Source organism: Rattus norvegicus, chromosome X (assembly GCF_036323735.1).
Source record: "Rattus norvegicus strain BN/NHsdMcwi chromosome X, GRCr8, whole genome shotgun sequence".
Lineage (NCBI taxonomy): Eukaryota > Metazoa > Chordata > Mammalia > Rodentia > Muridae > Rattus > Rattus norvegicus.
The window spans coordinates 156,008,612-156,030,356 of record NC_086039.1 but is presented as its reverse complement, the minus strand read 5'-3'; the positions used below and the strand labels follow the sequence as shown (position 1 = coordinate 156,030,356).

Below are 21,745 nucleotides of genomic sequence, written 5' to 3'. Positions count from 1 at the left end.
TCATCGGGAAAACATTCTCTCCTAGTAGCCAGTTCTCTGAGGAAATCAGGAAGTACTAATCCACCCACCCGGGAGGCTGACTGTTCACTTACATCCCTGTCACCTGCTTCTCCCACCATCCCCTGCAGCTGCACACATGAAAGTAAGTAAGGGTGCAAACAGTACAAAAGGTGATACTGCCGTTCCAGGGTGCCCAGCCTTAGATTTGACCACAGAGGGTCTGGGATGAGGCAAGACAAGAGATCCCAGTTTCCGTCCTCCTGCCTTCTAAAATAAGGAGAGCAGGGCCCACCTCTGAGAGGGCCGCCTTTTGTTCCCCTTTCCCCTGCCAGAATTAGGAAGGCGGGCACTTTGTCTGTTTCTCCTGACGCAAATAAGCATTCCGGATCACTCGGCAGGAAACGTGGAGGACCATAGACCTCCACAGGATAGAAAACAGCACAGGAGTTCAGGTGGCAGCGGCATCAAAAAATCCATCCTGCATCTCAAGGAGGAAGCGGAGAGAGTCAACTTCAAATGGCAGGGGGCTTGGGAAACCTCAAAGCACCCCCCTCACCCCCAGTGACACATTTCCTCCAGCAGTGCCACACCTCCCAAGCCTACCCAAAGTAGCACCATCTACTAGGAAGCAAGAATGCAAATGCCCCAGACTGCAGAAGATTTCTCATTCAAACCGCCACCACCACCCACAAGGCATGCACACATACACAGGAGCGTACGTGTAGGTATGCAAGAGTATGTATACACACACACACACACACACACACACTCACACACACACCACTCACACACACACACACACACACTCACACACTCACTCACACACTCACTCACACGCACGCGCGCGCACACACACACACAAGCATACACAATCATACATGGACACACACACACACACACACACACACGAGCATACATGCACACCCACCCCCTTCCGCAGGCACAGAGGAAATTGTGTTCCACTAAGCTGTCCCAAGACACGCCTGCCACTCTAGGCAGCCATGCCTTCATCCAGTGAGATGTCACCAGAATAGATGACACCAGTTTGGACAGACACCTCTTCAGGGTTTTTCTACTCTGCTCGTGGCATATATACAGATCCTTACACAGAGTGACTTTGGTCAGAGTGATTTCACTGAAAATGCTTCCAATGCCTGTAAAGTGACGGTGATTTCCTTCTGAGGTATTCTGCTCTGTGTTTGTAGCATGCTCGGCTCATCTCTTCATCGTGAGGGCTAATTCGGGACTTTTCCACTGCGATTTGGGCTGCCTTGAGCTTTGTCATGCCTATATCGGCTTGAATGCCTCTGTACAGGGAAGTGGCACTTACCTAGGAGGGGTGGATTGACCCCGTGCTGGGCTGATGGAACATTTCTCATCTTGATAGACACGTAGATTCCCCAAACCCCAAACACACACAGCACCGGAGCCTTCACAGTAATTCTTAATCTCCTTCCTAAATAGTCAGGTGGAGGCTGGCTGGATTTAACTGCCTCTCTTGTATGTTTCTTGCATCTCCCAAGGCCTGACTCCACGGAACACGTGTTCTGAGCCCCCATGCTTCATGCATGCACAGATGATGTGGTGGTGAAACGTGGTCAACATAGATCCCCAGCCCTTGGGGGAAGACAGTAGGACCATGAAGTGTCAGAGCCGGAGGGGAACAATACAGTGATAGCCAGGAGTCTCAGTTGTCCTTTAGATCAGACAAAGCTCTTGAAGGCGAAAAGGAAGGGGGCCCTGCCCCTTGTGTACTTTTGCAGTCCTCACTGGACGGACACCTGGGTCCTCTGGAGTAGCAGCCACGAGCGATGGTTAGACAGGAGGGGCTCACTGCGGCCCAGTGTGCAGGCACGACCACAGACACCGGTCCAGCACGCACATCATCTTCAAGTCTCAAATTACAGTCCTGTGATTGTTTGGTGGGTGTCACTTCATCCAGTCTCATGCATGGCTTGGAGCTTTCAGTTGGGCATGCACAAACTGGGAAGTCACCTAGGAAAGGCCGGCATCTGCATGTGAGCACTAACCCTGGGAAAGGAGGGTCGCAGGTGATTGTCCTGAAAGGATGCCTGAATAGCTGAGCAACAAGGTATTAGGGCCAATGAGGTGATGCCATGGGCCTCAAGTCCACCCTGGAGTGGACAAAGCCCAGAGGGCCATCCTTGGAGAGCTTTGTCAAGGTGCTAGGGACTGGTAAGGGGCGTGTGTGTAGGGACAGCACGTCTGCCCCTGCAGAGACAAGGGACCCTTCCACAGGGCCCTTTGTGTGCCCCCGCGATTCTGCACAGGTCCACGCATCCTGCTGTCTGGCACGAAAACTTCATGGTCCTACTGGCCTGGTCCTCCCAAAAGGGCTGTGGGCCTGTGTCGTCCATGCTTCACCACCACAGCATCCATGCGTGCACAAAGCCTGGGGTCTCAGAACACAAACAGGTTCTGTGAAGTCAGACTTTAAGGGGGGACTGAAAAACAGGCAGCGGAGGTGTTCCGGGCACATTAGGCCCTTCCTAGGTGCGATCCCAGTTTCTGCACGGACAGCCGAAACTCAAGTCAATCTTGCGCATTTACGGGGCGTGCTGGCTATGGCAGAGGGGTGCGAGATGCAGCATCATTGGCCAGGCTCACACAGGGCAGACATGGTTTTCCACAGGGCAAGAGGATATGAGGAAGACCTGGGACCTCCCAGGAGGAGAAACGGGGTCTCAGGGATTGTGGTGGGCTATGTGTGTCCCAGTAGGTGAGCAATTAGGTACTGAGACCCAGGAGAGTCCTGAGGCAAAGGTCCAGCGGGAGCCTGAATTCCACAGTGGAGTGGAGGAGGAGGGGAAGGGTGGTGTGGGAAAGCTTTGATATGAAGAAGCAGGGACTGAGAAGGGTGGGCAGGACAGCACGTGTGCTTGTAGAAGGACTAGGGATCTTCCACGTGGCCCTGTCTGAAGACGTCCTTGGGCACAGCAGACAGTCATCCAGGTCCACACTTCCACAGTTGGGCCTACTCAAAACAGGTCTATGGGTGTTTCGGGTCCTGCCAGGCCTCAAGGGCACCGTTTCCTGTTTACAAACGCAGGGCTGCTGGTGGGCCTGTTATGGTCTCATCCCCCACACGCAGAGTAGCTGTACCCCTCTTGTTCCATGAGTACCAGCTATCTTCATATTGTTGCTTTAACGTGCCTGCCAGTCACTGACACGGAGAAGTGACTTGCCTCAGAGCAAGGACATGCTGGCCACACAGCCTGATTTGTTCTGTATGTTCCGAATGTTCTGTATGAGGTCTGCTAATCTTAAGAAATTCCAGGACGCTTTACGTAAGACCCACCAAATCAAAGGTCAACATGAGTCGTTGTGTTTAAAATATCTCGAGTCAGAGCTGACCACCAGGCAGCACTTCCTACACTTGCGTATGAACTCGTCGTGGGTTTTGCAGATTTTCTTTTCCTTTATAAGCTGACGGGGAAAAAATATATCCGTTGTCATAGTTCAGATAATTCTGAGTTATGTTCCTGGTCTGACCAGCATCGGGCTGTGTGTTCCATAAACTGTTCTTACTTAAATGAGATCAGTGTTCACATGGTTCGTCTGGCCATTCCTGAACCCCCAACAAGCTTATCTAAATACAAGGACTGGGCAGGAGCACTCATTCGCACCCATGCTTCTCCGCAAAGGTCGAATACTCTCTAGAAGTGAGGGCCAACCAACGTTGACCACCCTCCAGGCGAAGCAGGGCAACCGTGGTGAGGTGTGTTCTTCTAGGTGAGTGACCAGATATTAGGAACCGGGGTAGCCTCCCTGAGGTGATGTCTGGTGCTCGAATTCCACACCGAGTGACCTAGACCCCAGAGGACCGTCTGACGACATCTTGCGAGGGTCGCAGGGACTGGGAGGAGTGAACCGGGCAGGAGGTTTGCTTGGGGAAAGACGTGGGACCTTCTGCGTGGATCTTTCTAGGGTGTCTGGGTACTGCAGAAGTTCTCTGAGGCTGGGTGTCTACTAGGGCTCTTTGAAAGCGGCGTGGGTTCTTCAGGTCCCTTGAAAACCTCAACACGGCGATGGTTTTATTGACACACGCCCAGCCCCCGGCCCCAAGTCCCACATGAGTGACTGCCAGGTGGCCTCTGCCTGGGACCAGATTGGCAAATCTCATGCATGTGCACACATTTTCCATCGTGGCCCAGCACTTCCGGAAGTGACTTCGCACTAGCTGTGGCCTCCCCCGAGGGAAAGATGGGCTTGGTGGGATTGTAGGAGGTGTAAATCCCCTAGCTGAGCGACAAGGCACCCTGAGACATAAGGCAATACCCTCCGGGAAGCATCGGCCCCCTCACCCAGTACACTCTGGAGGCTTGGGGTGGGGGTGGGGGCGTTGGGGATTCTGTGGGAGGTGTAATTCCCTAGCTGAGGAACAAGATATCGCGAGACCCCAGCTGGAACCCTTCCGGAAGTGATCTCCAATGACACTGCCCACCCTCGAGGGTGAGTGGGGTTTGTGGGCTCTTAGGAGGTGCATTTCGATAGCTGAGCCACCAGGTATCGCGAGACCCAAGGTAAAACCCGTCGGAAGTGACGTTCAAAAGCCGTGCCCACTCTCCAGGGTAGGTGGGGTTGGGGGGACTGTGGCAGGTGTAAGTGTATATCCAGCGACAGGGTTTCACAAGGGCCGAGGTAAAACCCTTCCGGAGTTGACTTCTGATAGTTTAGCCTTCTCTCGAGGGTAAGAGGGGTTGGGGATTGTACGAGGTGTATCTCTGTAGTAGAGCGAAAAGGGATCACAAGACCCAGTGCAAAAGCCTTCCTTAAGGGGTGGCAAAGTACTGCGACCACCCCTTCGAGGGTAAGAGGGGTTTGTGGGGAGTGTGCGAGGTGTAATTCCCCAGCTGGGCTACAAGATATCGCGAGACCCCAGTTTCACCCTCCCGGAAGTGGTGTCCAACAGTCGTTCCCACTCTCGAAGGTTCGACGGTACGAGGAGTTCGGGGGAACTGTGGGAGGAGTGATACCCTAGCTGGGCTACAAGGTTCCCTGAAACTCAAGGTTAAACGCTTGAGTAAGTGATGTCGGAAAGTCGTTTCCACTCTCGAGTGTAAGTGGGTTTTGGAGTATTGTAGGAGATGCATTTACCCAGCTGGGAGAAGTGACGGCCAATAGCCCTGCACACTGCAGAGGATCAGAGTGGGTTGGCGGGATTGTAGGGGGTGAATGTCCGTCCCTAGGGTGGTGAGATATCGGGCACCCTCAGCGGTATACTGCTGCAGCTGACTTCTCACTGGCTGTGACACCCTTAAGGGAGACTGCTGTGAGGAGGTTTTTCCTAGCTGGGAGACAAGGGTTCCTGAGTCCTGTGCTAGAACACTCCCAGAAAGGATGTCTCCTTATTAAGCTTTTGCCACCGTCCAGGCTAAGAGCACATTTTGGGCACGGCTTTGGGGCTGTTTTCCTTGCTCAGTGCCTGTGCATCCCGAGACACGTGGCAATGCATTTCGGAACATGACGCCTCACAAGCGGTGACCACCCTGGAGGGCAGCTGGGGACGGGGGGGGGGGGCGCTTATTTTCCTTGCTGAGTGACAAGATAGCGGGACCCACGGTAGTACATGTCTTCAAGCGACTTCTCACTAGCTGTGACTACCCTGGAGAGCAAGAGAGGTTTGGGGGGATTGTTAGAAGGTGTATTTCCCTAGGTGAGTTTCTAGACATCGGGTCACACAGTAGTACAATTTTGGATGTGATGTCTCACTGGCTACAAGATAACAAGGGCAACAGGGGTTTGGGGGGATTTTTTTTTTTTTTGGTTCTTTTTTTCCGGAGCTGGGGACCGAACCCAGGGCCTTGCGCTTCCTAGGCAAGCGCTCTGCCACTGAGCCAAATCCCCAACCCCTGGGGGGGATTTTAGGTGTGTTTATTTCCCTTGCTCAGTTACTAGGTATCAGGCCCCATAGTAGTATACTTCCGGAAGTGATGTCTCAGTAGCTTGTACTACCCTCCACGGGAAGAGGGATTTTGTGGAATTGCTGTGAAACATGTTTCCCTTGCTGAGTGACTGGGGTACCTTGTTAACTACAGTAGTGCAGGAGGTGACTTCTCGAATTCCTTATGGAACTTGAAAAGGCCCCAGAGTTCAGTCTGGAAAGGTTTGTCAGGGCCACTGTTTCCTGTTCACCAGTGCTGTTTAAGCTGCTTTAGGCCCACAAGTGTGCAAGCTCAACATCCTGCCCCACCCCTCCCCTCCCCTCCCTTTCAGCCTGCCCCACTCCAGGTCCTCCACACCCTCAGTTGTCATGCTTGCTTTTCCAGATGCAGAGATGCTTATTTTGTGGGAAGCCTAGGTAGGCACGACCCCCCGCCCCTTTCTTGGGAAAGGACGGTATCGGGGCATCATCGTGAATCCTGTCCACCTAAGTTTCTGAAGAGGTATTGGGACCCAAGGTAGCCCGAAGCAGCCAGAGCTTCACTTCTGACTGTGACTGCAAGGAGGCCCAGTTGGGTGGTCTGGGAAAGCTTTGTCAGGACTGCAGGGCCTTAGAGAGGTGGGCCAGGACAGCATGTGGTGTGGAGAGAGAAAGGGGTGGGGGGCTTTCCCATGAGTCCTTTTTCTACTCTGAGCTGACTCCTGACATGTGGTCAGGTGGAGGCCATGAAAGGCAGGTCCATTTAAAAGGGCACACGGTAAGGGGCATAGTTCCAGTCCCTTCCAGCCCTTGCTACTGCAGTCCCACAGTTTAGTCATGTAGAGCTGCAAGCCCAAATCACACATGCTTGATTGCCAGATGGGTCTCACCCTCTAGCACCTTGGACCAGGCTCATACATCCCTTCATGCTGTTGCACAGAATCAGAAGTCATCCCATTCAGGGAAATGGGACCTAGCTAGGTCAGGTAAGCCTCTGAGGGGAAGAAGGCTGTCACCTAATCCAAGTGGGTCCCAATCCAAGTGGGTCCCTGCTCTGATGGTTCCACAAAGAGAGTCAGCCATGCGCCACGGTGCTTGGCTGTGGCATGGAGCACGACCTCGAGGTGTCAGTTCCCTGGTTGAAGTGATTTCTGAAAAGCATACTTCTGCCAGGGACTAGAAAGAATCCTGACCTCTGCTGCTGGTCCTTGAAGGTGTGTGAGGAACAGAGTGAGGGATGGGTGTTGAGGGAGGGGGGACACGGAAGATCCCCATTGATCCGTGTGTACGCTTTGGTCAGTGCTGGACCTCTGCATACACTGAGGCTCAGCCTTGGGCCCTATTATGATGGGGATGTCTGTCAATATTTGAGATGTCCGTCGGGCCCTTCCACACATGGCTGCTGCAGGGCCCAAGCCAGGCATGTGTTGACTCTTGGATCTATCCCTTGCGTGAGGACCTCCAAAGTGTTACCTTGTGTGTCTGTATGGTGCTCCCAGGCCACCCATTCCTCTCTGCACGGTCTGCCTGGACCAAAGATGAGTGCTCGGCGCTCACCACAGGCTATCACAGTGTGCCTGTTGGGCTAGCCACAACTACGTGAATTCGCCGAGGGGCCTCATACACGGCCAGACCGATTCATGTTCACCTGCTGGGCACTCGTTCCTTGCCCATATCACATACCACGCATGCCATGGGCCTCTCTGATGTACTTGTGCCAGCTGGGTCCACATGCTGGGGCCGTTCTCCTGCACAGGTGCTGTTCCACACAATCAGAGAGCAGGATTCTGGAGGCAGGCATGGGTAGGCGTTAGAGTCCTCTAAAGTGAAAGAGGTTTCTGGCGGGAGGGGGGTGTTTGATTAGGACCGTCTGGTGGGTGACTGGTTACTAGAGGAGGCCTCCTTGAAGTCCATTGTTGTGGAAACTGTCAGAGTGTGGAGGGTGAGATCAGGCTCAGGCATGGTACATCCAAGCTGGGCCCAGGAGGTGAGGTGCAGGTGCAAACAGAAGGGTCCTGGGGGGCTGCAGCTTACCACCGAAAAGTGTGAACCATTATAAGGGTCCCTCCAGGCTCTACTGTAGGCATGGAAATGAACTGCAAGGGACAAGAAGGAAATCCGATCCAGTATGTCTTAGTTAGCCTGTGTTGGTTCGAGCTACTAGACTCTCACCCCTGGGAAGTTTATTTTAGACATATTTAAGTACCATGCAATTGTGGGAAGGAAAAGTTCCGTAGAAAGAGTTAATCTCAGTTCCGTGTGGAGAATGACTACATGGAAGCCCAATTGGACTAATTGGAGCCTAACTACACGGAAAGCAAAGTATAGGTGACACCTACCTTGAGGATGCATTCTGCAACTTGGGGGCCTAGGATCTGGTGTGGTTTCAGTCCTACAGATAGTGTGGAGGTCACTAGGCCATAAAGCACGTTTTGACATCCCTTCCCTAAGGGAGGGAGGGTTCTGGGGGTCTGCATTCCACCTCGCAGCTGGGGTGTGTGAACGCTGCTCAGGCAGACTCAAGGAGAGGCAAAGGTCTGGGAATGTAGCCTAAGATGGGGGCCCCAGCCCGGGTGAGAAAGACTGGGGGGAGGGGAAGGCTGAACCTCATGAGAGAGGGATTCCCCAACTCCCAGTCTTCTAGTCCCCACTGGGAATAAATAAGGTAGAGTTTGGAAAGGGGGGGGGGGCTGCACAAGCCAGTTTTGAGCCCAGGGACAGGGACAGGGGGAGGGGCAACTCTGGCTTAGCTCAGGGGCGAGTGTTCTTGTCCAAAGGTCAGAGGGGCCTTTTGCAGGAGACTTAGAAGGCAGGGGCTGGGCATGACTAAGACTTCCCCTCACAGGGGTTGGGGATTTAGCTCAGTGGTAGGGCGCTTGCCTAGCAAGTGCAAGGCCCCGAGTTCGATCCCCAGCTCCGGGGGGGGGGGGGGAAGAAGAAAAAAAGGACTTCCCCTCACAGCGGTTCCTTGATGAGACAATCAGTTTGCTTGTCCAAACTGTTTGTTGCTTATTCATCGTGGAAAATGGGTTCAGGTGATTCACTCAGGGTGGACCAGAGATTGAATACGTTTTGCAGAAAGGAATGTTGGTGAAGGGGCCAGTCCATCTAGATACCTCATTAGCATGGAGAACTCAGGTGTTCTGTGCTATGGGACTAGTGGTCAAGATACTTGGGGGTGGGGTGGGGAGGGTCACGGTCACATGTTCCAGGACAGGAACCGGGTACGAGTAGTAGATGAAAAGCCCTCCCATTCTCCTGTACGAGAATTTACCAGGGTTTCTGTATCTGCTCAACCTTCCCAGATTTTGTCTGGTGAAACAGTGCCCCATGTCTCACAGGGTTTTACTGACTGACAAAGGAAACTAATGATGCAGCTCTGCGGGAGGGGGGAGGGGGGAGGGGGGAGTCTGAGATAAACTTAAAATTCAGGGTGTTCAGGTGTGACCTGACCCACCACAGGTGGCAGTGACCACCAGGCTGTTAACAACATCCACTATCCAGCGTTCTGGGTGGAAAAGAGGCATATACATTTCTTCTGTTGATGACACGAGCCTGCCTGCAGCCTTCACATCCCTGGTTTCTGTAGTCCTTGTCTGTGAGCACAGAGACTTCATGCCCTCCACAGGCTGTGTGTCATCTTGGATGAGTATACTGGGGAAGCTCTGCATTTGCCTCCAGTGTATCCTCTGGGTCTCTTCCTGGAGGCCTGGGTTTCTGTCGTTCTTCCGAAGCATCTAGACTGAGAGTGGGTAGGAATGTCACCTGAAGGGGGTTGGGGATTTAGCTCAGTGGTAGAGCGCTTGCCTAGGGAGCGCAAGGCCCTGGGTTCGGTCCCCAGCTCCAGGGGAAAAAAAAAAAAAGGAATGTCACCTGACCCTCGACCATTGCTTGCCAGGGCACGGCTCCAGTGACCTCATTGGCCATTGGAAGATTGGTGTTTGTGACTAGACAGCAATATTGGATCACTTGGCTTGGGGTCTAGCCCAGCTTGTCTTACCCTGGTGACAGGAAACCAGGAGAAAGAGCTTCTGGGTTGTAGAGAGCTCTGCATTCAGCCAGGGGAAAAAAAAATGGGAGAGGATGTGATTAGACCTTGCGGGATATTGATGTCACCCTTCCACCTCCTCTTTGCTCCAGCACAAGTGCCAGCACACATGGCCACAGCCTCTGGAGCCCTGGTCCCTGTTTTCATTGAGCGTCATGAAATTCAGCATCTTTATGCTGTCTGTGCATACCAACATTTCAGGAATCCCATCTGACCCATGAAGGCTCCAGCCATGTCAAGCAAGGAGCAGAAGGCCATGAAGAAAAGTGCCAAGCGCCCGAGGGTAGATAAGACCCTCCCATCAGATGACTCGAGGAATCCAGTTGCAGCCAATCCTGGTAATAACCGATACAGGGCTTAGGGGTCTGGGTCCAACCTTGGGGATGCTCTACTACTTGGCACATGGAACATGGGGGCAGTCTGTTGCTAATCAGGCCATTCCATGGTATTGCGGCTGGGCAGGCTGCGGTGGTGGGAGTGCGGAGCACAGAGGGCAGGGCGATTGAGATTCAGACTCTGACCTCGGATTCTCAAGCATGCTCTGTCTGGGGTTTGGTCCTCACCGGACATTCTCAGCCCATGGCATAGATACAAGGCTCCCAGAGACACTGGTCTTGGCCAGCATGCCTCTGAAGAAGCCCGGGGGTCACAGGGAATTTTCTCGTAAGGCGTGTACACACATGTATCTGCTGTCCCTAGACTCGGGACAAGCTGAGTTTCACCTGTGGGGCTGGGGTGGGTGAGGGGCATGAGTTCCGGGAAGACTGCTTCCAAACCCATGTTTTGGACATGGGCTCAACCAACTAGAGAGTGGAGCTGTTTCCCATGCAGGATGATGAGAACAGCATGCTTCATTTGCAACGGTTTTTCCTTCCTTCTCAACGCAGCAGACAGTCCAGCTGTTGGTACCAGTGAGATGGGCAGCCTTTCCTCAGGATCAGACTTGAAAGAGGCCAGGTGATGTCTTAAAGGGCTAGCCTTCCCCATGAGGTAGTTTCAGTGTGGTTGTGTGCAGGTATACAAAGCAAAAGGTTCCCTGTGCCGGAAAATGGGTCTAAGTGGGGACGTGGTGCTAAGTGAAATAGGCCAGCCTCAAAGAGACTACTGCCACATGTTTTCTCTCCTCTGGGGTTCCTGGATTACAAATACGTCCAGAAAATGATATGACCCGAACTCAGAGGGGAGACTGGGAAGAGGCAGGCAATACCCAGTTGAGGGGAAGGTTAGCAGGGCTCAAGGGGAGGTGGTGAGAGGTAGAATCTGGAGGTTGCACATGATACCTGGCATGAAAGTTGAAGAGATACTGTCTGGGTGATGGAGGAGGACTAGCAGGAGGGTCTCGAGGAAGGAGGAGAGTGAATGTGGCTGGAGTGCTGGACACACGGGGGGGGGGGTACGCACCTTTATGATACCCTCTGCTTCCCCTTGAACGGATTCTGGGAACCATTTAGTATAAAATCCGCTATGCTGCTGGAACACAGCAGGCACAAAATCACCTCTTGAGGAGAAGAGATAACTTCTGTGCAGCTGCCTGCAGTTGGGCAGGGAACACCTGGGTTGTGGTTTTTGTGAGCCGCCCAAACCCAGCTTTGGGTGGGATTCCTGGGGATACAGTAGGCTTTCAGTCACTTGTGCTCCAGGAAGTGACCCTTAGCCAGGTACCCATATGTATCTGCAAAGGACTCTTTGGTTCGGTAAGAAAACAAGGACAAAGGAATAAAATTAATGACCCAAAGAGAGGAAAATCCGACTTTATCCCACATAAGCTTTAGCCTCCGCAAAACACCAAGCCTCTCCTTTTCCTTCGATGCAAACTTCGGATGTTTGTCCTCAATTAAGGATTCTGTGTTATTTTTCCCACAGGGAGCCTGTTCCAAAGAGGATGCAGAATTTCAAAGGTAGGTTTGAGCAGGTCTGGTAGTCCCAGAAGTTTCTCTCCAACCCTCCGACTTATGCAGGTTGAGAATGTGGTCGCTGAGAGACAACAGAACTCTGGAACAGTTCAGTGACTCACAGGATGTTTCTGAAGAAGAAGTTGTCCTTTGGCCTTCAGGGGTTACCTTTACCTTAACTTTTAAGATGCTGCCGTAAGCAGGGGAAATGTTGTAGCTGTTACCCAAGCTGTTGGGAGAGCTTCGAGCTTCCTGCTTCCTGCTTCCTGCATCACTGAAGAGTGTCATCAGAGGTGATGGGTGAGCAGATAAGTCTCTGCTCTTTAACTTGCTGCAGGAGTGGTACGTGAGATTTCAACAGCTGTTGGTCAGGTTCTGAATTAAATCAGTTTTCTGGCTTTCCAAAGTTGCTCTCCTCCACAAACCCGTGCCAAAGGAGAGCTTGTAAAAATCGCCTTTAGTCTGTAGACATTTACGAGCCTGGTAGGGACCTCCCAAGGCAGCACCAGGCAGAAAAACGAGATAGCTTGTGCACTTCCTGCATGCCACACTAGCTTGTTTTCTGTCGTCCAAGGTAACAAAAGTCGGTGTGCCACGTGTCCCTCCAACCAAGACAGGTTTTATTCACTTGTGTCGGTGGACCAAGGCAACTTTACTAGAGAGCCATCATCAATTCTTAGCCAGCAATGTAGAGTCAGTTCATACAAGCAAGGAAGTCTGACAGCGCTGCTCTTTCTGGTGCAGAAGAACTGCTTGGGTTTTGAAGTGTCCAGAAAATTGATTGTCAAGTGGCATTCTTTAGTCGAGCTCGATGCCCCATGCCTGTATTCCTAGCACCTAAGAAGTAGAGACAGGATCAGGAACTTGAGGATGGCCTCAGTTACATACCAAGTTTGAGGCCAGCCTAGGCTGCAAGAGGCCCCGTCTTTAAAAGCAAAGCAAGACCTGACAACAGATGCATAGGTTTTCATATTATCCTGTAGGTGGTGTCTCTGGGAAGAAAAAGCACTTCTTCCTCTGGATATGTGATGTGAGGTAGTGCCGTTTCTCTTCTTGCATAGGTGATGTTAACAGGTTACTTAGGGAAAAGAGGAAGCAGTTTGAAAAGGATGTAAATGCCTCTTTCAGAAGCCTGAATGAAAACCTCCAGGGTATTTTGAAAGCTCAGCAAAACTCAAGGTAACATTGTGACCACGGGTAAAGGAGATCTGTATAGCTTTTACTCTAGCCAAGTCATCCTGTCTGCCATCTCGATGGTGCCCAGAGTCAGATAGCTGATGGGTTTTCCAGAGCACAGCCTTTTTCTCTATGACCTGGTCCTTTTCATAACCAATGAGAACCCCTCTTTTATGGAACTGAGCTGTGTTAGGCTCAAGACTGGCAAGACTGCCTTTCCTCCCCTATCAGATAACAGTACAGGTCACTTCTAGTAAGGAGGGCCAGTCCTCTGTGGTCCACAAAACTGTCCCTATTAGGAGATATCACCAGAGCTCTCTTTTGTAAGCCCCACGTGGGGAAAGGGTTCTGTGTGCTCTGTCTGTCTGTAAACCCCATAGGGTACGTTGCCTTCAGGACATGGACTTAGCCTCTCAGAATGTATAGGTTACTCCATAAGGGGAAGGGAAGATGAGTCTCATTTTAAGCCAGAATTGCCACCTTGGGAGAGCATACGCTAATACACCCTCACTGTTTGAGAGGGAAGACATGTGAAATGATGTCTCTGGTAGAAGCTTAAGACAAAATTCTTATGGAATGAGTGTCAACATTTCACCTCTCATGAGTCAGTGTAATTTACTCCCCCTTTCTCTTTTGCTCCGAGCTCCTGTTTCCCAATGATGAGTGTGTGTCATTGGCTTGCCCGCACCCTGTGTGACCATGCTCTGTAATCAGTACTGTGTTTTACAGGGAGGAGCTTAAGTCCATATACTGTGAAACGTTTGGGTCCCTGCACCAGAAGTGGCTGGATGAGGTGGACAGAACAAAGGATGAAGAAGAACACCTCAGCGTGAGTGGTGCTCTCAGCTTGGAACACATCCTCTGCTGTGGCAGGTTCCCTGGTGGCAGGGTTTCGTGCAGCAGGTCTGGAGGGAAGGGACAGGACATGAGCTCAGGGAGACAAGGAGGGTGGTGGGTGTGGTGAGGAGAGATGGGCCTTCCTCCCTGACTCGTTTCTTTTCCCTGTGGAGAGATGACAAGGAGGGTGATGATGGGTGAGGAGCCAGGTTGGTGGGGACATCTGGGGATGAGCAGGTAGCGTCTGCAGAGTGCCGGGGAAGGTATGGGATTGTGTCCTGAGCGGGGAGCCTTCAGGATCCCCAAGGTGCAGATGCCAAACAGTGGGAGGGCCCCAAGTAGCCTTCTGACATAGGGATCAGGGATGCAGAGGACCCATGTGGCTGTGGCTGTGGCTGTGGCTGTGGCTGTGGCTGTGGCTGTGGCTGTGGCTGTGGCTGTGGCTGTGGCTGTGGCTGTGGCAGGGCAGATGGAGACTTGGGTGTCAGTGGTTGGAGTTCAGCCCAGCCCTGTCCCCAGAGGAGAAGAGGGAAAAGGTTGCCATGCAGTGATGGACCTGTGATGGTGACTGAGTCACCTTTTCCCTGGAGGTGAGAATGGGGTTTTGGGGACAGGTACTGGAGTCTGTGGTGCCTCTGGGGTTCTTTCTTCCTGCTGGAGGATGGAGCTGCCTTCTGGAGATTCTGACTTCCAGAGGTGGGGAAGCGGAGGCTGGTGTACTGAGGGAGATGGAGATGGAGATTGATTCCAGTCTGGCAGTGAAGAACATATTCTCTAGAACCCACCGATTCTCCCAGGGATATAGCCAAAGTCCTGAGGGCTGCTCATTTAGAAAACTCAGGAAAATCATTAACTTTCCTGCCTTAGTTTCCTAGAAGTAAATGGTTCCATCTTCTGAATTTTTTTTCTTGATGTGCAATTGCTTGAAAACAGGAGCGGATAACGGTGGTTATTCTTCTTCTCTGTCATTCTTATCTTGCTGATAATGTAGTTCTTGGGGTGTCACCATGTGGGGAGTCACTGACAGGTGAGGAAGGTTTAGTGAAAAACCTTTTTGGAAAGATGGGTTCGCTTGGAAGCCAATCTTTGTGCCCATCGAGTTTGACCAAAGAATCCCAATACGTTATGAAAACTGGGCCACAGTAGAACGTTTTGTCCTTAATTTTGGTGAGGTGGGAGTTCTACAGATTAGATGTATCTCATGTTAATTTCAAAATGAGGAGTTAGTTCATGTGAATTTTGCCCGGATGTGACAGAATGTGTCACTCTGTGACCGGCCAGACACCTGTCAGGTTGTTTTTGGTACCGAAGGTCATGTCTTCAACCTTGATCATGAATGGTAGACCCCACAAAACACCCCGGGAAGCAGTTGCTGAAAGCAGCTGGGTTGGATGCTCAATTGTATGACACTTTATCATTGATTTCCTCTTTTTTTAGTTTTTAACTCAGAAGCAAATGAAGATTTTACAGACGGCTATAGCGGATCATGAAACCAAGCTTGAAAACGCCAAAGATATGTGTGACACATTTTTGAAGGTCTGGTAGATTGCACTCGAGAACAGAACACATCCTTATGTCACACCACGTGTCTATAAAAGCAGGAGGGAGAATGACCCTTTCTCAATCTGTGGGGAAAGTAATTAGCTTTGAAACTGGTGATCCCATTCTCGTTGGAATGTTTGCCCCACATGTCAGAAAAAGGCTTGGTTTTGTTTAACCCAGGAAACTGATGACCTTTACCTTTAGTGGGAGAGTGTGCTAGCATGGGAGTTGCTGACTGGAGCTTTGGTCTCCTGATCGCCCTCTGCTGCTTCTCTCAGGCTTCTGTACTTCCCTAGACCTCAGCTCTGAGGAGTTAGTTGTCCTACTGAAACAGGGCCCTGAAACCCCTTCCATATTTCCCAGTGGCCTTCCTTCTTAATTCTCCCTCTTTCCTGTGTCCTCTGCAAACACCCTTCCTCCAAAAGCTCCACTGGCTGCTTCTGTCCTGTCTTCCCTCCTCCTCCCCATTCTCCAGCTTCCCCTGAAGTGACTCCTGTTCCCTGTGCATGCTTTGAGTCTGCTCTTGGCCCAGGTAGTTCCCTGTGCCTTGTCTTCCCTATGGAAATCCTATGATTTCACCACTCAAAGTCGCCCTGTCAGTCCTCCTCAGTCACGTGTCCAGCAGGCTCTCCTTCCTCACCCATTTTCAGCTAGTGTCCACGCCCTATGCCCCCCTTTTTTTTCTTTTTTCTTTTTTTCAGAGCTGGGGACCGAACCCAGGGTCTTGCGCTTGCTAGGCAAGCGCTCTACCATTGAGCTAAATCCCCAACCCCACGCCCTATGCCCTTAAGGTCCTCTGGGCCCTGGGAATAGGGCAGAGACTGGACAGGCATTTTTTGGTTGGTGGACAGAAGGTGACACGGTTCTTTCTCCTGTGTATCCTCCACGTACATCCTCTGTACATGTTCTTTGAGAGATGATCAGAGGGGATCGAGTGCTCACTTCAGCTTTTCCTAGCTTAAAAGGGCATGCGATTGCATGCTGTGTCTTCTCTGTGAAAATTACATTCCGTGGACACAGCGAACGAATGGTTCCTAACCCCTGGAAACCTTGGGGGGTCTCCAGCACGTTCCTGTGCCTCTTTCCATGTCTGCTCTGGGTGGCGTTTACCTGCTCATCCATCGGTTTCCTGAGATAAGTGACTTAGGCTGTTCTCGTCTCACAGTGGTACTGAGCTCAACTGTGGCACTGCAACTTTTTGTGGAGAGTTCATATAGGTGCACAGGAAGTAGCCACTGTTCTTACTTTGATTCATGACAGGGATCATTTGGATATGCAATGTCGGTGCTTTTGAGATTAAATGAGGCGAGGTGTCAGTCAGTTCAGGGCTCCAGGATCAAGTACCTTCTTTTGTTGTTGCTTGTTTCAGAAAGCCAAGGACTTGAGTCAACACCGCAAAACCTTCATTGGCAGTCAGCAAACTAAAGTGGAGAAGGAAATCGCCAAGGTGCAGGACAGAGTTATCGTGGAAACGGTAAGTCATGTGTCTTTAACACTGTGCGCCTCGGGCTGGCTTCCTGTTAGCAGAGATGAAATGAAGATCCTCTAAATCTCCATTTTTCAAACAGCAAGAGCAAGACGTATCCGTTGTTCAAACATACCTTCAGTCCCTGTTCCATGACTGCTCTGAAGAAACCATCTGAAGCTCACACGTAGGATGCACAGGGAAGGGAGCATTAGCCACGCTGAGAAGAAGTTAGTAGTAGTGGATGCAGCTCCTTTCCCTTTACCCTTATTTGTTACAGTTGACACTGTTAACCATTAACGGAACCCCCAGCAGTTCTGTGAGTAGCAACACTTAAGTGTGGGACGTCCAGGCCCACGACAGCAAGGGAGATACATTCTGCCCGGTAGCAGCGGCAGTTACATTTTGGAAGCAAATGTCATTTGATTTTGTGGTTGGTTCTCTGTCACTTCCCCAAAGTGAATGTCACCTTACTTTAGGAAGAAGTGAATAAAGATGGGACCCGTTTTGCTGTGCATGCTTTCATTTATACATGAGGTCACACAGACCCAGTTCCGTTGCAGTTGGGACTTGCTGGGACTTGCTGAACTCAGGCGTTTCTGTGCTCGGATGTGCTAAACTGTGAACAGGATTCCCACAGCAGAGCCAGATCCTAATGTGCTAGGCTGGGGCTGTGGCAGTTCCCAAAGACACCCAGACTCATTTCAGTGCTGTCTTCAACACGGGTTGAAAGATACCTGCCATTACCTTTGGTTTAAAGCATCCTATCAACCTGTGTCTGTGTAAGCGTTTGTGGGTCCAGGGTTTTGGATGGGTGGTTTACCAAGACCATTTTCTAGGGTGCTCCTCAGAGAGTTGTTTAATATTCCTCAGATCCTTCCACCTGCATGTGTGTGCGTTTGTCTAACTCCAGAGTCATTCTCTTACCCTTGCCCTGCGTGCTGTATCTATTAAGACGAATGCGTAGACTCTGTGTTGAGTACATTTGGGGTTTTTTAACTTTTTTTTTTTTAAAGTGTGTGTACTTGTTGAGTCTTGGTGAGCATATCCCAAGTGTATGTCGGTACCCAAGAAGGCCAGAAGAGGGGCTCAGTTCCCCTGGAGCTTGAGTTAAACAAGTGGTCTTGAGCTGCTCAAAATACGTGAGGGTACCTGAACTTGAGTCTTCTGGAACAGCAGCAAGATCTCGATCGATCTTTCTTTCTTTCTCTTTCTTTCTTCCTTTCTTCCTTTCTTTCTTTCTTTCTTTCTTTCTTTTTTTATTGAGTATTTCTTTTTTTATTAACTTAAATATTTCTTATTTACATTTCGAGTGTTATTCCCTTTCCCGGTTTCCGGGCCAACATCCCCCTAACCCCTCCCCCTCCCCTTCTTTATGGGCGTTCCCCTCCCCATCCTCCCCTCTTTCTTTCTTTCTTTTTCTTTTTTCTTTTTTTTTCTTTTTTTTTCTTTTTTGGAGCCAGTGACTGAGCCCAGGGTCTTGCACTTGCGAGGCAAGCGCTCTACCACTGACCTAAATCCCCAACCCCAGCAAGATCTTTCATTTCTCAGAAGGACCACATTGATGTATCCTAGCTTCAGGCTTGTAATCGCCTGTGCGAGAGGGTTCCTCCTGCTCTAGGAGTTTGAATGGGGAATGGTTGGGGAACTCAAGAACCTTTCACTAGCCTAAGACCCAACACTCCTTTAAAAATGCTGTGTGACTCATGAGCCAGAAGAAGTGGCTTGTGGCCATCTTACTCAGGGTGGGTGGTGGAACCGGGGAAACTTTGAGAAGAATTCCATTCACAGGGAGTGGGAAGAGTGGTCTGAACAGTAGCTGTCGTCTTACGGGTCACTGCAGAGAGTGTAGGAACGTAAGATTGAGGAAGAGAGACGCAGTGGTGGCAGGGTGATAGACGAGACTGGGTACCATTACTGTCGGTGCCTGCACTGGACTAGAGAGATCAACCTGGAGATGGCACCTTTTGAGAGTGGCCGTGACCCTCTGGAGATCAAAGGACCCTTTCACTTCTTGAGGTCACCCAAGACCATTGGTAAACTCGAGAGATTTGCATTACTATTCATACCAGTAGCAAAATTACAGTTAGAAGTACCAATGAAAATAACTTTATAGGTGAGTGGGGGTCACCACAACCTGAGGAACTGTATTTGGAAGGTGAAGAACTACTGCTCTAAACTGTCATAGCCAAGAAGCCTCAGAATGCCTGCATAAGGCCTACTTCATGGGGACTGTTGCTCCCTGCTTCATGAGTGCAAGCGCATGCTGCCCAGCCTCCCTTGTGAGCACCTGCTGGACTCCCCTCACGTTCATCTGCTCTGCCTCCTGTGTCCGCACCTGTTAGGCCCCTCTCGGGTATGGCTCACACACAAGCCTGCAGTGCTCATCTCCGACATACATTCCTGCTATGCCTGCCACTCACATGGCCATGTGCTAGGCCCATCCCAAGAATACCCACATGCTAGATCTTCTTCTAACATATATGCCCTGTTCAGCCAGTCAGATACACTCTTGGAGTAGAGAGCGACTGGTTGCGTATGCTCCCTCTCTGAGAAGGAAGGTTCTGAGTAAGGCAGTGGGGTGACGATGGCAAGGAGGAAAACTGGATATTGAAGGGCCCGATGCTGCGGTTTCAGTGTTGGGTCAGAGTGTTTGGGATGGATCCAAACCTTTCAGGGACGACAGGGGTCAGAACAAAGCAGGGCCCACACTGGCCCCTCGGGTCACTTTCACATGGACACACAACTTGCACCACACTTATTGTGGGTCCTACTCATGCACACCTGATGGGCCCCCATGCTCAGGACCCCTGTGTCCATGGTTATGCTGGGACCATGTCAGGAATGCAGGCCTGCCGGGCCCACCTCACAGGCAAGCTCCCCAGATTGTTCATTCAAACCTTTCCAGGCAACCAGAAATGTACACCCAGGCAGGTAGAGCATAACTAGGTATGGCTGCTCACCCCAAGGGAGGGAAGGAGGCTTGCAGGGGAGTATGGCTATGTTCTGTCACCTGGATGGGTAACTGGAGGTAGGTGGCCCTGGCCTAGGCTACTAGAGGACTGGTGGCCAGTCAGCCAGGATCCGAAGCTTGTTGGGGCAGGTCAAGAAGACGGGACTGTAGAAGAGCCAGGGACCAGAATGGGAATGGGTAAGACACAGGACGGGGTCGCTTTCCCCTGCTGTTCACCTCAAGTCTCGTACCAGCTACGGGGTCCAGGGCCAGTCACATTCTCCTGATCCCAGAGTTACCTGCCCAGCTGAGGAATCGTGAAAGGGCTGTGGCCAAGTACCTGCCCAGACCTCAGTAAGCTGAGGACATAGCCTCAGAAAAATTGTCCATTAACAGGGGTTGTGTCTGGAGCGATCTACCTAATGCAAGAAGGACTGCACGCTCATTGTCACAGGTACCTTGCAGGCCCAGGTGGGACAGAGAACCACACAGTCACGGCAACAGGGGCCCACTGTTTGTAGTAGAATGATCCTTGTATCTCATACAGGAACAAAGGAGTAAACTGAATGCACCTTGGCAAGCAATTTCTTTTCATTAAAAAAGGAAAGGAGGGGCTGGGGATTTAGCTCAGTGGTAGAGCGCTTGCCTAGGAAGCACAAGGCCCTGGGTTCGGTCCCCAGCTCTGAAAAAAAGAACCACAAAAAAAAAAAAAAAAAAGGAAAGGAAAGGAACGGAACGGAACGGAACGGAGAGCAACGGAAAGCCAAGGACTCAGAGCAGGCAGAGAGGAGGTGGTGGTGGGCCTTTTGAGGGGTGTGTGTGTGAGGGAGAAGTAGCAGAAAACGTGGCCGGCCTAGAGGCTTCTCTTCGTGCACAGGAGGTGGTTGGCTGTTCCTTATTAGCTGAGGGTCATGTTTTCAGTCTTAAGTGGAAATGTGAAACAGAAATGGAGAAACATGGGAGAATGCAGAATTAGGATTGATTGGGTGTGCAAGCATTTCACCAGTCCCAGAAAGCTTACCTGCAAGTATGCTTATACAAAAGGAATAACAAAAGGAACTCTGTGGAAAGAAGGGAGCAGGAGGAAGCAGACACACAGCCTTAAAGCTGTTTGTTGGAGTAGAAATGACTGAAGCCCTCACACCACTTAATGCAGGCCTGGTGGAGCAGACTAGCTTGGACTTGTGCCTTCAGGGCCCATCACGCACCTACACAAATGACCAGTCTGTTGCCGTCCTGGATTGCTTCTGCCCTCGGGGTGTTCAGGTGTTATGCACTGGGCAGCACTGGGAGGAATGAAGCCTACCTAACTGGGCCAGGTGGCTTCAGCAGGAACTTGGTCGGCAGCTGCGAATGCCGGGGACAAAGAGCGTTCTCTGAGATGGTTTTCAGTGAAACAGTTCTCCTTTACGGGGGCTAAGAAGGGCTCTCTATATAAACCTTGGGGAGTGGGTAGGGGTATGCTGGCTGAGTGTACATCATTGGCTGAGGTGTGGGGATGCTTCATTGGCACTGAGAGTAATTCAAGGTGCGTGCCGGACTCGTGCTTATATAGGCAGAGAGGGAGTTAAACCTGCAACTTGGCCACTTGGCTGTGTGACTGCCTCAAGGGTGACGGAGGTGGGGGTAGGTCGCACAGGCTACATCCCCTGGGAAACACGGGTCCTAGAGTAAGGAGGAAGACAGTCCTGCTCCTCCTGGTCCCAGGATCAGGCATTCGGGGTTGAGACGTGCCTCCCTCGACCTCACCCTTGCTCTGGACTGGCTCCCCAAGCCCCAAGTCTCTGCAGCCCCACATCTCCCCCTTTGTTTTGTAGAGGGGGGAGGTATCATCATAGTCTTCAGCCTCTATGTTGGGAACGGTTTGCTATTGAACCTGAAACTGCTTGGCAGTGATCTTTTCCAATGCTACTTCTCTGCCACTTTAGAAATTGGACGAGGAGGGATG

General features: G+C 51.3%; 1 protein-coding gene across 6 annotated transcripts; it reads left to right on the top strand.

Annotated features, from left to right (window-relative positions):
* The first annotated feature begins 31 nt into the window (after positions 1 to 31).
* LOC134484030 (X-linked lymphocyte-regulated protein 5C-like) lies at positions 32 to 17,351 on the top strand. Of its 6 annotated transcripts, none has more exons than XM_063280400.1 (9): positions 32 to 142; positions 10,134 to 10,270; positions 10,820 to 10,889; positions 11,796 to 11,830; positions 12,886 to 13,003; positions 13,730 to 13,829; positions 15,275 to 15,373; positions 16,749 to 16,853; positions 16,948 to 17,351. In XM_063280400.1, the coding sequence occupies exons 2-9, from the start codon at positions 10,150 to 10,152 to the stop codon at positions 17,020 to 17,022; spliced, it is 723 nt and encodes a 240-aa protein (XP_063136470.1). In that variant the 5' UTR covers positions 32 to 142; positions 10,134 to 10,149; the 3' UTR covers positions 17,023 to 17,351. The 6 variants fall into 6 exon arrangements, with proteins under 6 accessions (XP_063136470.1, XP_063136473.1, XP_063136474.1 ...); XM_063280403.1 differs by lacking the exon at positions 32 to 142 and adding an exon at positions 4,554 to 4,592; XM_063280404.1 differs by lacking the exon at positions 32 to 142 and adding an exon at positions 4,590 to 4,711.
* Positions 17,352 to 21,745: the final 4,394 nt, after the last annotated feature.